This window comes from Nicotiana sylvestris, chromosome 8, assembly GCF_000393655.2.
Source record: "Nicotiana sylvestris chromosome 8, ASM39365v2, whole genome shotgun sequence".
NCBI lineage: Eukaryota > Viridiplantae > Streptophyta > Magnoliopsida > Solanales > Solanaceae > Nicotiana > Nicotiana sylvestris.
Genome location: NC_091064.1, coordinates 87,402,071 through 87,417,876, shown reverse-complemented (window position 1 = coordinate 87,417,876; position 15,806 = coordinate 87,402,071). Strand labels below are relative to the sequence as shown.

At 39.8% G+C, this 15,806-nt stretch overlaps 3 protein-coding genes across 3 annotated transcripts; all 3 read left to right on the top strand.

Annotated features, from left to right (window-relative positions):
* Window positions 1-10,392: 10,392 nt before the first annotated feature.
* On the top strand, window positions 10,393-11,238 carry LOC138875334 (uncharacterized). The gene has a single exon (XM_070154159.1). The coding sequence runs from the start codon at window positions 10,393-10,395 to the stop codon at window positions 11,236-11,238; it is 846 nt and encodes a 281-aa protein (XP_070010260.1).
* Window positions 11,239-13,098: 1,860 nt separating this feature from the next.
* Window positions 13,099-13,533, top strand: LOC138875333 (uncharacterized). Its single transcript, XM_070154158.1, has one exon. It carries the CDS (start codon window positions 13,099-13,101, stop codon window positions 13,531-13,533), a length of 435 nt encoding a protein of 144 aa, XP_070010259.1.
* A 108-nt stretch (window positions 13,534-13,641) lies between these two features.
* On the top strand, window positions 13,642-14,367 carry LOC138875332 (uncharacterized). Its single transcript, XM_070154157.1, has 2 exons — window positions 13,642-14,198; window positions 14,298-14,367. The coding sequence occupies exons 1-2, from the start codon at window positions 13,642-13,644 to the stop codon at window positions 14,365-14,367; spliced, it is 627 nt and encodes a 208-aa protein (XP_070010258.1).
* The last annotated feature ends 1,439 nt before the right edge of the window (window positions 14,368-15,806 follow it).

The following is a 15,806-nucleotide window of genomic DNA, read 5'->3' as shown; positions in this document are numbered from 1 at the left end:
AAAAATATTTTGAATTTCCATTTGATATTCTTATGCAAGATTTCGAAGCAAGCAATGAAAAAGATAAAACATAATGTTTTTGGATTTCAATTTTGATTGTCTAAAGGAAAATTTCTAATGATAAACAAAAGATAAAGTATGCTTTTTTCTATGTACAATATCCTAAAGTTCTAATGAAAAATAAAAAGAATTTTTTTTCATCTTTCATTAATTTCCCAAAAAAATACCTCACAAGAAAAATCTTTTTGGATTTTGGAATTAATGCCTTAAAGAAAACTTTTAAAGAGGTACTAAAAGAAAATTCGTTTTTTTTTGAATTTTTGTTCTAATATACTAAAGAAAGTATAAAAGCAAATTTTTTTTTTAAAAAAAAATTTCTAGATACTAATTTCCTAAAATAAAACCACGTCAAACTTTTTTTTTTCTTCTTGATTTCTAGGAGTAGTATTTCTAAAGAAAATTCTAACGGAAATATAAAAACACAAAATATCTTTTTTTTGGATTTTGAGTTACACCACACCTTTTCAAATACAAAATAAAAGTACAATAACAAAAAACTCGACATTGCTGTACAAAACTAGAAAGTAAAAGACGACGTAAAAAAAATACTCCAAACATAAAAATAAAATAAAAATAACAAATATAAAAAATCTCCTTAAGCAACTCCTGAATGCAGAGGTCCTAGGGTATCTGTCATGCTCAAACTCCGGTAAGTGGATCCACACCTGTATGAGAAAACTTAAACCAACGCTATGTGAGACAATAACATTCCCTACTAGACACATGCAAGACATTATTGAGGCTATTTTTGCAAAATGACTTATTTGGCCAAAAGGTGGTTAGAAGTGAAAAATTTGGCTAATACCCCGCAAATCCAAGAACCTAAGATTTACTAGGAAGACCGGACCCTATGTGGGTTGCCTATATATCACGCCCCGAAAGATGAGAATCAAGTATGCTTAGTTCGGGCAGATTGGATACGGGTGAGAAATAAAAATAAAAACTAATTTAGAAAAAATATGTTTTTTTCTTCTTTCCTTTCTCTTTTTTTTTTTTTGAAAAATGATGAAATATGTAAACTCTTCTTCTTCTTTTTTATTTTCTTTTTCCCCCCTTTTTTTGATTTTTGATTTTTGAAAAATGATGAAAAAGAACAAAAATCTTTTTGAATTTTTCAAGCTCTTTTTTTTTCTTAACAAAATGTAACAAAAAACATAATTAGACCCCACTCGCTTTATCTTCACACTTCACCATCTCTTTTACTTTTTTTTCTTTCTTCTTTCTTTTTTCATTGTTTTTTTTCCATTTCTTCATTTACCCTCAGCTATCATTGGTCCGCCAAATGACCCTTTTACCCTTGAATAAATGCGACATGTAGCACATAAGATGCATCAGGATGGACTTTTATTTTCTGGGTTATACCTGTCCTAGACGGACTCAACCCCTGTGTTGAGTCCCCAAAGTCAAAATGCACATGATGCAAGCAAGCGCTCCTACTAGGGATCCGGTATGAGGTCTTGTTATACTAGGTTTAAAACCTGGGTTTATTGTTCTAGACCTGGCTTATCCGAGTGGACAACTCGAGCCGAGGGGGGGCTGCGTACCGGTAACCAAAAGATCATCCGGCTTTACAACTTGTCCGAACCTTGTTCTATTTGGGACATGACACTAACAGAAAGAAGTCACGACCAGCGTGCACTCCTCGGGAGAGAGAAGAGAGGGTTTCGTAGCAATTTATATATACAATTCAGATAATATCAAAGCGGTAAAAAGCAACATTTAGCACATTAGGTCCAAACATGTAATAAAATCAGATAGCAAATAAAGCCAAATATAACAATTCATCTAAGCTAGAATTCTGAACTCTGAACCAGAGATTATGGGTTCTTTATCCCCAGCGGAGTTGCCAGAGCTGTCACACCTCCTTTTTCCTACACCCCCGGGATGGGAGTATATAAGGGAGTTTTTCCAACTTAAAGTGACAATCGAAACGACTTTAATTTATTAAAAATTAAGAGTCGCCACTTGGGATAATTTATGGTGTCCCAAGTCACCGGTTCAAATCCCGAATCGAGGAAAAGATTGACTCTGTATTACAGTCCGCGAACATAGAAATCCGGGTAAGGAATTCTGTTAACCCGGGAGAAGGTGTTAGGCATTCTCAAGTCCCGTGGTTCTAGCACGGTCTCTTAACTATTATATTCGACTTAATTATTTGATTTTAAACAATTTTGAACCTATGTACAAATTTTAGTTTTAGCCACTTTTATTTAATTAATTAAAGGAAGATTGTAACGTCATTTAAAATATGCTTCAAACCACGTCACATAAATGCACTCGCAGTCCGCAACACATTTTATCTAACGTTGAGCTTTGGATTTGGGTCACATAAATGCGCACCCGAATTTAAGGAAATTAATTATTCAAATAACGCGGACTCTAAATTCAAGAACAGGTTCTCACACTCCTTTCTATGCTAATTCATTATCAGTTATTCCTTAGCAAACATTGCCCTTTTTTGTGAATATAAAATTGCCCTTTTCTTATATCTACCCACATTTAAGCTATTAAATTAAAAGAGATCCCCACCAAACTATGATTAATAGAAATTGAATATGCGTCTACTAATAATTAGAGGAACAATTAAATCAATTTGTAACCATGGATCAAAAGCAAACCAACAACAGAGTAAAGCATCATAGGGGCGAATTTATTTTAGCAATCAACTAACAAAGGAAAACACATGCCTTTTGAATTATTCAACTCATGATTTAATAACCAAAGTTAACTGACAATTCTAGATTCATTTGAGCACAAATTAAATTATTGAAGATATTCAAGCATGAACACCTACTTAAGATCAAGAGATATGACAGAATAATAAAAATTTACAGAGAGAAGCATATGAACCGGAAGCATCATAAACCCATTTTCATATATCATTGGACCAACAACAGTTTAGGGGTGGACATTTCAATTGAAGGATTTATAACCTTTTGCTGCATACAAAGAAATGAAACCCAAATGAGGTGCTGATTGAAACCTCAGACCGACAACCATGAACAGAACCGGAGACGAACAATGACTAACCACGGCCTCGACGCTCACCGGAAAGCTCAGACTAAATCAGAAAACAGACTCGATTAAACTCCATGACAGTAGCTCCTAATCTGGAGTTGTCTCTTGGCTGATGGAAGTGACGAGATCAGCTGTTGATGCGTGCGTTCAAGAGTGAAGAAGAAGCAACGACTCCTCACCTTTTATGTGTATGTGCATCATGGTGTATGTGTATGTGTGTGAAGATCCATTCAGTTGTGGGACATGGGGTCGTTTGGCGTGAAGTGAAGGAGTCAGAGCGATGGCTTTGGCTTGGTTGCTGAAGAAGAAGCAAGAGGGAAGCTGTATGTGTGTGTTTCGGCGAGTGTTCTGTCCAAAAGATCAAGAAGAAGCAGCCTAGAGTGTGTTGTGTGTGTGGCTTCGATGGAGCTAGTCGTTCCTCTCTAGCCTTTTCTTGAGGAAGATGAAGTTATGAAAGGGGGGGGATCGTTGGAGAAGATGGAGTCGGGGGGGAGGGGTGGGGGTCCCTTTCAAAAAGCTGCGTAGTCTTTTTCCGTCCGCTTTCCGTTCTTTTAGTGTTCCTCCTCTTTCTTTATTAGTCTTAGGACTCTTTTTATATTGTAGAGTCTAGGTCTAGATAGTTGTAGGGTTTTTAGGTTAAGGGGTATGAGCCTAGGAATTATGGGCTTGGAAATTATGGGCCAGGTCCAAAATTAGGCCTAAAAATGGGTTGCTTGAGCCCAAGTTCTATTCTTTCCCTGCGAACGAGATTAAAAATACGGTCCCATTTATTAATTAATCCTACTATTCAAATAATTGTTAAAATAAAACTAACCATTAAAATAAATCTATTTTTGGTATTTTCAAATATCATATTAAAATAAAAATACGATACTATTTTATATATTTTTTTAAGATTAAAAATGACTACAAAACATTAATGAATCTATTTTGTAATTTTTGTTTTCTTGTAATAAAATAAAGTAAAAGAGTCAAAATTACTTAAAATATTTATATTATACCTAAATTAAATATTTACGCGCTAAAATATGAAAAATCTTGGGGAGGGTCAAAAATCACATGTCTATAGTGCCGTGCATTTGTTTGACTTCTGATTCTTGCTGATAATTGAGTTATGGTGTTCTTTATGTTTATTTACTGATTTTTCTATTGTTGCTTGATTTTATTGTGATGTTATTGATCCCCTTGCCCAAATTGTTTTGTGATTGTTGCTTGGGTGAGGAAGAGTGTAAAGCACGAAGGGTGATGCCGTGCATAATATTTGTGAGAGAGTGTTAAAGCATGAAGGGTGATGCCGTGCATGTTATTTGTGAGAGAGTGTTAAAGCACGAAGGGTGATGCCGTGCACTTGTCTTTGATTTCCTGATTTTTAATGGTAACTGAGTTATAGTTTCTCTATATTTAATTGTTGGTTTTCTGTTGATACTTGTTGTACCCCGCAGCATGATTCTCCCTTCCTACCTTCAACTGAACTGTGGTGATCCTTATATTTATTTGTTGTTCTTTTGTTATTATTTGATGTCCCCGCAACATGTTTCCCCCTCCCAACCTTAACTGTGCATTTCTGCTTTTATTTTCCACTGTATATGATTTAACTGCACAGGTTTATTTGGAAGTCTGGTCCTAGCCTCGTCACTACTTCTCCGAGGTTAGGCTAGGCACTTACCAGCACCTAGGGTCGGTTGTGCTGATACTACACTCTGCACTGTGTGCAGATCCCAGTGCTGTAGCTTTTGGACCGCAGTGAGATTGCTTCCTTCAGTCCAACATGCGACCCAAGGTAGTCCTGCAGGCGTCCGCAGGCCCTGGCATCTCCTGCTATCCTTTCATCCTGTTTCATTTACGTATTTCAGAAACAATGTTGTATTTATTTTTCGGACCTTGTTTGTAGTATTCCTACACCGTCTATGAAATTGTGACACCAGATCTGTGTAGTTTACGTATGGATTGGTATTGACATCTTTATAAATATATTACATTTCAGACTTCCGCTTTTAATTTCCGCTGTTTATATAATATTGGCTCTTAATTGTTAAAAGATTAAAAGTGGGAAAAAGGTAAACAATTCTAATGGTTGGCTTGCCTAGCTTTCACTAGTAGGCGTCATTACAACTCCCGATGGTGGGAAATCCGGGTCGTGATAGAGGGGGACAAGAATATTGTGATGAGTGATTTGAAGCACTCCGAGAGTCATCAAGATTTTGGATATAGCAGGTGTATAAAAGTTGCGGAGGTCGAGGGGGCTTGAGTAAGATGAGCACGGAAGAGCGACTGAACAAGACGAAATTCTAGTGGAGTTTTAGAAGAACGTGGGTAGAGTAGGTTTGGAGTGGCTCGCTGGATTGTTTAATGTCATTTTTAGGAAAAAGAAGATTCCAAAAAGTGAAAGTGGAGTACGATAATTCTGTTGTACATGAACAAGGGTGATATCCAGAATTGCAACAACTGCATAGGTATTAAGCTGCTGAGCCACACTATAAGAGATTGGGATAGGGTGGTGGAAGTAAGGGTGACAAGGAGTGTGTGTATGTTGACAATTGGGATTCATGCCGAGGAGTTCGACTACTGAAGCCATTCATTTTGTTAGAAAATTGGTGGAGCAGTATAAGAGGATAAAGAGGGACTTGCATATGATGTTCATTGACCTAGAAAAAGCATAAGACAAAGTCCTAAGACATGTTTTATGGAGATGATTAGAGGCCAGAGGTGTTCCATAGCTTACACTGGAGTGATTAAGGATATATATGATGGAGCTAAAACCCGGATAAGGACAATAAGAGGAGGCTCAGAACACTTTCCAGTTGTGATAGGATTATATCAGAGTTCAGCTTTTAACCCATTTTTATTTGCCCTGACGATGGACGCAGTGATGTGTCACATTCAATGAGAAGTTCCATGTTGTATGTTATTTGTAGATGACATTGTGTTGTTTGACAAGATGCGAGGCGATGTTTAACGCTAGGTTGGAGGTGAGACAAACCCTAATGTCTAAAAGCTCCAAGTTGAGCAGGCCTAAGATAGAATATTTGGAGTGCAAGTTTAGTAACGTGAATCATGAAGTAGACGTGGAAGTGAGGCTTAATAGACAAGTCATCCCAAAGAGAGGAAGTTTCGAGTATCTCGGGTCAATAATCCAAGGTAATGGGGAGATTGACAAGGATTTCACACATTGTATTGGAGCGATATGGATGAAATGGAGACTCGCATTTGGTGTTTTATGTGATAAGAATGTGACACCAAAACTTAAATGTGAGTTCTATAGAGCGGTGGTGAGACCAACTATGTTGTATGAGGCAGAGTGTTAGCCAGTCAAGAACTTCCATACCCAGAAAATTTATGTAGTAGAAATGAGAATATTGAGATGGATATGTGGGCTTACCAGTATAGATAAGATTATGAATGAAAATATTAGAAAAGGTAGGCGTGGTCCCAGTGGAGGACAAGATGCAATAAACGAGGCTTAGATGATTCTGGCATGTGAAAAGGTGAGGCACAAATGCTCAGTAAGGATGTGCAAGAATTTGGCCTTTGGATGTCTGCGGAGAGGTAGAAGTAGGCCAAAGAAGTATTAGAGAAAGGTGATTAGATAGGACATGGCACTATTTCAGCTTACCGAGGACATGACCCTTTATAGGAAGCTGTGGAGATCGAAAATTAGGGTAGAAGGTTAGTAAGTAGTCGTGCGTCTCCCTTATCCTCACCAGTAATATCTATGCTAGTCTTGTACTTTATTATTTTCAGATTGTTATCCCTATATGTTGGTTCTTTCACTTCAGTTATCTTGTTAATGTTGTTTCTTATTGCTATTATTTTTTTCATCTTTCCTTGAGGTGAGGGTCTATTGATATGTAGGGATTTTGACTGCTTATTTTCTCTCTTTTACTTGCGTTTTAGCTCAAAAATGCTAAAAGGTATTCTTGAAAACTAACGAAATGTGCTTACTTGTAGAAATATTGGGAAACGAGCCAAAAAGTCAAAATCAACTCATAAAAGAGTCTAAAGTGAACAAAAACCAAAACAGGGCAAAAGAGATAGTAGTGTCGCCGCAGAAGGAGACTTAGAGAGTATGTTTTGGCCAGCTAAGGGAGTGCAAACCACACTGAAATTGTGCGGCTGCAGGAGGTCAAGTGCGGCCACGCCCATTATTATGCGGACCGCAGGGTTGAGATTCAGAAAGCGGGAAAGTTTAGGAGTGCGGACCGCACCACTTTTGTGCGACCGTATAATCCCAAGTGCGGCCGCACCCATTTCTATGCGGACCACAGAAGACCCCTTGTTCCAAGACCAAGTTCCCAAGACAGTAGATCACATCACTTTTGTGTGGCCGTAGAAGCCCATTGTGCTGACCGCACCAGAATCATGCGGCCGCACAACCTTTGTAGGGGCATTTTGTTAGATGTTTTCAGCTTAGTATAAATATAACTTTTTGTCATTTTTAGGTTAGGTTGAGTTTGCAGAGGTGCACCTGAGCGATTTTCTTTACTTATTTGAGTAATTTTGTACTAGATTGACTTCTTAGCTTTAGTTTTCTTTGGTTAATCAATTATTATTAAATCTATCTTAATTTCTTTTTGTATTTCTTCATTTTTTATGAGTAGCTAAATCTTTAGCTAGGGTCGTGGCTCAACCCTAGCATGGATAATTAATAGGTATATAATTTTTGGGCTTGTCTGTCATTGGGTTAGTGTTATTTAGTTTTGTTTATGCTTAAACCCTAGAATTAATGGTTGCAAACATTGATTCATGCTTATTTGACCTAGTCTTTGCTTGAGAAAGAGAGACTAGGTTTGGGAAAACTTGGCTAACAAGGAATTGTGGTGAACTCAAGAAATTGATAGCCCAATTAAACGGTCAAATCTAGAGATAGTAAGACCCGACTTGAGCATATATGACTTGATTTGTGCAAAAATCTATTTTGGCTTGAGAAAGCCAAATCGAGCAAAATCACTCAAACTACCGAGAGGTAAAGAGTGAGAAATTGCGTGTGATTGCTATACCAAGATCCCGATAAATCAAACTTGCCCTATAGTTTACAACCTGTTGGGTAGCCACCTAGGTGGAAGTCGTGACCCTAGATTCCTTTATCATTTGAGAAACAACCTAAACCAAAAATATTGTTTTCTAGTTTAATACTTTCAATCATTTGTTAAAAGTAGAAATAGAAACAACCAATGAATATGTGGAAGTACAATCTAAGGCACATCATACATTTACTCTAGTTATATACCTAATCTAATTCTAACTCCCTGTGGATTCCGCCTTGACTCGTGTTGGGTTTATAATTGCTTTGACCGCCTCACTACCTAATTGTTGTGTGAGTTTGGGTGAGATCAATTTTTGGCGCCGTTGCCGGGGAGTTAAACGGATTTAGCTATATATCTAGGTTTTTGTGTATTTGTCTTTCTTTCCTTTCGAGTCACTAATTTTGTGTTTGAATTGATTTTTGGTACGAAAATGGCTCTTAACAATGATCTCATTGAAAATGTTCCATTGGCGGAGGACGTGGATGATGATGCAATCGATGAGGTTCCTATTGAAACTCAAGATAATAGACGAGGATGCACGCCTCACGATAATGTGGCCATCCTTCACCCACCTCCACCAAGAGCGGCAGCCTACCGACAATTGCCAAATGAGGGTTATGCAAGTGTTATGTCTAGCCCAACATTAGGGCATGCAACTTCCAAATCACCAACGTGATGCATATACTACTTGAACAACGGGGTTTCTTCACTAGGGCTCCGAATCAAAAAGCCTACAAGCATCTCAAGGGGTTCGTCGATACTTCTTGGGGGAGCAAGCAGACAAATGTTTTTGAGGACGTGCTGAGGTTGAGGGTATTTCCCTTTTCTCTATAGGGAAAAACATTGGACTGGTTAGAGAGGTTGCCTAATCATTCCATCACCACTTGGGATGAGTTAGTAGAAAAGTTCATTTCCAAATTCTTCTCTCCAGGACATATGGCAACGCTTCGGGATGAGATTCTTGCTTTCAAGCAAGAACCCAATGAGCCATTGCATGAGATTTGGGAAAGATATCGTACCATAGTTAAAGAATGCGCGAGCAATGATATGACTAAGGCCATGATCCAATAGACCTTATACAGGGGGATAAACACAACTAATCAATGTGTGGTTAATCAACTCGCAGGGGGGAACTTCATGAATACGCCATATGCCGAAGCTTGTCAAATTCTTGATGAGATGGCGGATACCTCTTCGGCGTGGAAAAGTAGAGCCAATGTACCGCAAGGTGACCCTAATGTTATTCACCTACACAAGGAGCTACATGACCATGGGCAAGCTATTGCCGAGTTGACAACTACCATAAACCAATTGACCAAGGCTCAGCTTCAATAAGTTCAAGGGCCGAAACAAGTACATGCAATGGAAGGTGTGAATATGATGGTAAACAAAAGACGGCAACAAGGTCAATAAATGCAAAGATGTCCGAAACAATTTTTGCAAGATGATAGTGGTTATGATCAAGGTGATTCATTCAATGAGCAAGACGAAGAAGTTCAATTTGTCAACAATTATCAAGGGCAAAGAAACAATGCTCAAGGACAAAAACAACGACGATGGAGGTCACAAGGGAACCAAGGTAATTGGAACAACCAAAATCACCAAGGCAATTAGAGTGGTGGCAATTCTAATCAAAGCAATTGGAACAATCAAGGAAATCAAGGCAATTGGAGTAATCAAGGAAATTGAGGTAAGAATAATCAAGGCAATTGGGGAGGCAATAATCAAGGAGGGTAGAACAACAACAACAACCGGGGCTGGGTTTTCAAAGGCCTACGATGTACCAACAACCAAGAAGTCCACCTCCCTATCCTTCTCAAGGCCCGAGCTCTTCTTCCAATGAGATGGGTAGAATTGTAAACATGTTTAAATAGGTGATGGAGAAGAATGCCGACCCCGATGCTCAAATAGCCTCGCAAAACACTTCTATTCGGAATTTGTAGGTTCAATTAGGCCAAATCTCACAAGCTTTGAACACTAGTCCTAAGGGGGCACTACTTAGTGATACAGTGGTGAACCCGAAAGGTAGGAATAATACAGGACATGCTTTAGTCGTGACTACTAGAAGTGGAAAAGGTGGAGATGCAACCACCTCAAATCAAAGAAGGATTGTGGATGAAGATGTTGTGGTTTAAGAGGATGAAATCCCAAGCAATGTGGTTCAAGATAATGAAGAAGTGAGAATTGATATAGATGAAAGTATGGAGGAGACACAAGAAGAAGTGAAACCGTCTAGGGAACACGTGATTGGCATGCCACAGAATCGGTGGTACCAAAGGCTAAAGTACCAATGCAAAGGCCTCCTCCTCCATACCCTCAAAGGCTTGCAAAGCAAAACAGTGAGAACCAATTCAAAAAGTGTATTGATATGATGAAGAGTTTGTCGATTAATGTGACATTGGTTGAGGCATTGGAACAAATGCCAGGATATGCAAAATTCATGAAGGATTTGGTAACCAAGAAAAGATCAATGAATTGTGAAACCATAAAGATGACTCACCAAGTGAGTGCTATTGTGCACTCAATAGCTCCAAAGATGGAAGATCCGTGCACTTTCACAATCCCTTGCACTATTGGGAGCGCCGATTTTGCCAAAGCATTATGTGATCTCGGGGAAAGTATCAACTTGATGCCCTACTCGATGTTCAAAACTTTGGTAATTGGGAAACCAAGACCCACATCCATGAGGTTGAAAATGGCGTATTGGACAATGAAGAGGCCTTTGAGTATTATTGATGATGTTTTGGTTAGAGTTGACAAGTTCATCCTCCTGGCGGACTTTGTTATCCTTGATTGTGAAGGGGACTATGAGGTGCCTATCATTTTGGATAGACCTTTCCTTGCTACTGGGAAGGCTATTATTGATATGGAGGCTGGTGAGCTCACTTTCCGGGTCGGTGACGAAAAGGTGGTCTTCCATGTGTGTAAATCAATGATGCAACCGAATAGTAATGAAGTTTGTTCGTTTGTAGATTTTGTGATCGACGTGATAGTTGATGATGCTAGTGCAACAATGAATGTTGAGGACAAATTGGAAACTGTTTTGCTCAACCTAGATGATGATAAGGAGAGTGATGACTATGTGGAGTGTGTAAATGCATTGCAAGGCATGGGATCATACACTTATGAACCCTGAAAGCTATCTTTGGATCTTGAAAACTAGAAGACTCCTCCAACAAAGCCCTCAATCGAGGAGCCTCCTACCCTGGAGCTAAAGCCATTTCCCTCGCACCTTAGGTATGAATTCCTTGGCCCTTCTTCTACTCTACCAGTTATCCTCGCTTCTTGCTTAACTAACATGTAGGTAGAGTCTACATTAGAGGTGCTACAAATGAGAAAAAGAACAATCGGTGTGACTTTGGTGGATATCTGGGGAATAAGCCCCGCCTTTTGCATGCACAAGATTATTTCGGAGGAGGGTGCAAAACCATCCGTTGAACATCAAAGAAGGTTGAATGAAGCAATGAAAGAGGAAGCGAGGAAAGAGATAATCAAGTGGTTAGATGCCGGGGTTGTGTACCAAATTTCCGATAGCTCGTGGACCTCTATGGTGCAATGTGTCCCAAAGAAAGGGGGCAAGACTGTGGTAAAAAATGATAAGAATGAATTGATTCCAACAAGAACCGTCACCGGGTGGAGAATGTGCAAGGACTGTAGGAAGCTCAACAAAGTTACTCGGAAAGATCATTTCCCGCTTCCATTTCTTGACCAAACGCTTGATAGGTTGGCCGGGCGTGCTTTTTATTACTTTTTGGATGGATACTCCGGTTATAACAAAATCCTTCTTGCTCTTGAGAACCAAGAGAAGACCACTTTCACTTGTCCTTATGGTACTTTATCGTTTTCAAGGATGCCTTTTGGGTTGTGTAATGCACCGACGACTTTTCAACAGTGTATGATGGCGATTTTCACTGACATGGTGGAGGACATTCTCGAGGTTTTTATGGATAATTTTTTGTGGTTGGGAACTCGTTTGAAGATTGTTTGAAAATTTTGGATAGTATATTGGCTGGATGTGATGAGACAAAATTTGGTGTTGAATTGGGAGAAGTGTCACTTCATGGTCGAGGAAGACATTGTCTTCGGCCATAAAATTTCAAAACATGGTATTGAGCTTGACCAAGACAAAATTGAGATGACCTCGAAACTCCCTCCTCTTACATTCGTGAAGGGAGTGAGGAGATTCTTGGGTCATGCAGGTTTCTATCGCCAATTCCTAAAAGACTTTTTCAAGGTGGTGAACCGATTATGCAAACTTTTGGAGAAGGATACCAAGTTCCATTTTAATGAAGATTGTATGAATGGCATTCGAGTTGCTTAAGTTCAAGTTGACTACTACTCGTATTATCACCACACCGGATTGGAGCTTGCCTTTTGAGCTCATGTGTGATGCTAGTTATGTTGCGGTTGGAGCGGTATTGGGGAAAAGAATCAACAAAATCTTCCATCCGGTCTACTATGCTAGCAAGACCATGAATGATGCCCAAGTCAATTACACAGTGACCGAAAAAGGAGCTATTTGCTATTTTTTTTGCCATGGAGAAGTTTTGGCCGCATTTGATGGGTACTAAGGTGATTTTCACACCGACCAAGCGGTGCTTCCATATTTGATGAGCAAGAAAGATCATAAGTCAAGGTTATGCGGTGGGTTCTCCTTTTGCAAGAGTTTGATCTAGAAATTCAAGACCGCAAGGGTAGTGAGAATCAAGTGGCGGACTACTTGTCCCATTTGGAGGAGGAGGGGAGGCCATGTGACGACCTTGAGATCAATTATTCATTTCCCGATGAGCAACTACTATCCATTTCGATGACCGGGATGCCATGGTTCGCCGATCTAGCCAACTATCTTGTGAGCGACATTGTACCAAATGGGTTCTCTTCAAACCAAAGGAAAAAACTCAAACGGAATGGCTTGGACTATTATTGGTATGAGCCATATCTTTTTCGGATATATACCGATGGTGTGATCCGGCGATGTATACCGTAAGAAGAACAAATGGGAATTCTTGAGGCTTGCCACTCTTCACTGTATGGTGGTCACTATGGTGGAGCTAGAACAGCTGTAAAGGTTTTGACTTGTGGATTCTATTGCCCTACCCTATACAAGGATGCTAGTGAGCTTCTAAATCATTGTGATGAGTGCCAAAGGGCAGGTAGGATTTCCAAGAAGAATTCGATGCCCCCCACCACCATTCTAGAGATTGATATCTTTGATGTTTCGGGTATTAATTTCATGGGATCATTCGTGAGCTCTTGTGGGAGCACTTACATTTTGGTAGCTATGGACTATGTATCAAAATGGGTTGAAGCCATGGCTTTACCCAACAATGAAGCTCAAAGTGTGGTGGCATTCTTGAAAAAGAACATCTTCACAAGGTTTGGTACTCCGAGAGCCATTATTAGTGATGGGGGTTCACATTTTTGCAACTGAGTTTTTGATACCTTGCTAACAAAGTATGGTGTAACTTATAAAGTCTCAACCCCCTACCATCCTCAAGCAAGCAGGCAGGTTGAAGTCTCCAACCGAGAGATCAAGAGTATGTTGTCAAAGACTGTGATTGCGAACCAGATAGATTGGTCAAGAAAACTTGATGATGCTCTTTGGGCCTATATGACAGCCTACAAGATGCCGATTGGGATGTCTCCATATCGATTGGTATTTGGAAAGGAGTGCCATCTTCCGATAGAACTTGAGAATAAGGCTATGTGGGCATTGAAAAAGTTGAACCTTGAGTGGGATGTCGCTATAAACCTAAGAGTGGCACATTTGAATGAGCTTGACGAATTCCAATATCATGCCTACACAAGTTCATCCCTTTACAAGGAGAAGATGAAGTACCTCCATGAAAAGTATATCCACAACAAGGAGTTCAAAAAAAATGATCTGGTGCTATTGTTCAATTCCCGATTAAGGATGTTTCCGGGCAAGTTAAAATCAAAATGGAGTGGGCCCTTTGAAGTAGTGAATGTAACCCCCTTTGGTGCTCTAGATTTGAAAAATAAGAATGATGAGATTTTTAGAGTCAATAGGCACCAAGTTAAACATTATCTTGGCAAGGTTGATGATGGCTACATGGTGTCGGTTCTTCATTTCAAGTGATTGGTAATTTGCGTCGTGCCGCGATATTAAATCAGGCGCTTTTTGGGAGGCAACCCATGTCTTTTTCTTTCTTTTATTTTTCTTCTTTTACATAGGTTTGGTTTTGTGCTAACCAGTTTTGAAGTGTATGCAGGATTGGGTGTGCATTACAGGGACTATGCATGAAAAATTTGGCTAAGTGTCAAAATGCATAGTCTCTAAAGTTGGCCTGTCAAAATTGCTTAAGGAATTACGGCCGAACACATTTTTGTGCGGTCCGCACTGATGCTGCAGCCGCACTTATTTTTGTGTGGTCCACAAGCAGTCCTCTCAAAGGCAAGTAAGGAGTGCGGTCCGCATCAAAGTAAAAATCTGGGTCCCACAGGTAAAATTATAAATAGGACCTCTTGCATCTGTTTACACTTTTCGACCTTTTTGAGCCTCGAAGATAAGATTGCATAGTAAAACTCTCATTTGCTCTCAAACTTTTTCCTCACTTCATCACTTGCATCCTCATTACTAGTATGTTCATTTCCTCATTAGATTCTTCATCTCTTGTTTGCTTTGTTCTTAGATTTAGGGTTGATTATATGCTCAAAAATGTTAGTGTTTCATTGTTCTTTCTTAGTATCATATGGGTAACTTGTTGAACATTAATTTGGGTCTAGGTAATTAGCTAATGTCATTTGATTTATAAAACCTTGGCCATTTGAGACCAAATTGCATGAACCCTAGGTCAGCGCGGGTGAAATTTGAATTGTGCAGTCCGCAGAAGAGTCTACGCCGCTGCACACACTTTTGTGCGGTCCACAGCCCTCAGAGTTAGGAATATTTTTGTGCTTGACTTGTGCGGCCACAATCAAAATGTTGCGGTCCACAATGGACTTCTGCGGCCGCACTCATGTTTGTGCGTTCTGCAGTGATGAAAGTTCAGAGACATCAGTAGTCTGAATTTGGGGCTCTGCGGCCACACTTATTTTTGTGTGGTACGCAATGGGGATCTGCGGCCGCACTCATTTTTGTGCGGTCCACAATGGGCACTCTGCGGCCGTACTATTTTTGTGCGATCCGCAATGGGCAGTCTGCGGCCGCACTCACTTTTGTGTGGTCTGCACTGCCCTTCTGAGAATTATTTCCTGCAACTTCTAATTATGTCTATGCATGCATTATAAGCTTCAATTGTAACTGATTTCTAGTTCTTATGTGTGTAGACAATGGTTCGCTCACGTGGTAGAGGAGATACGCCATTAGGGTGGGAAGAACCCTTCCGAGGCTGGGTCGAGGAAAAAGTGATCTACCTCTAGCAATCCAAAAGGCTATCAGCAAGAAATCAATAGCCAATAGAGCCCCTAACACCTCGGAGACCAGTGAGTACGTCCCATCCGGGGAAGCTTCTAAGGGTAACTCCGTGCAAGCGTAGTCGAAAGCCGAAGCACAACAAGAAGACCAATCACAACAATGCTCTCGGAATTTCATTTGGTCGATGAGCCTTCGTGAGCTCCCAGTTCATATGAAGGTTCGGAAGAGGGAAGCCAAGACTCTGAGCCCTCTTCCTCACTTTCTCCCCCTGCTCCAATAAACTTAGATGATTTTGATATTCCAAATGATGGGAGAGGGGGAGATAC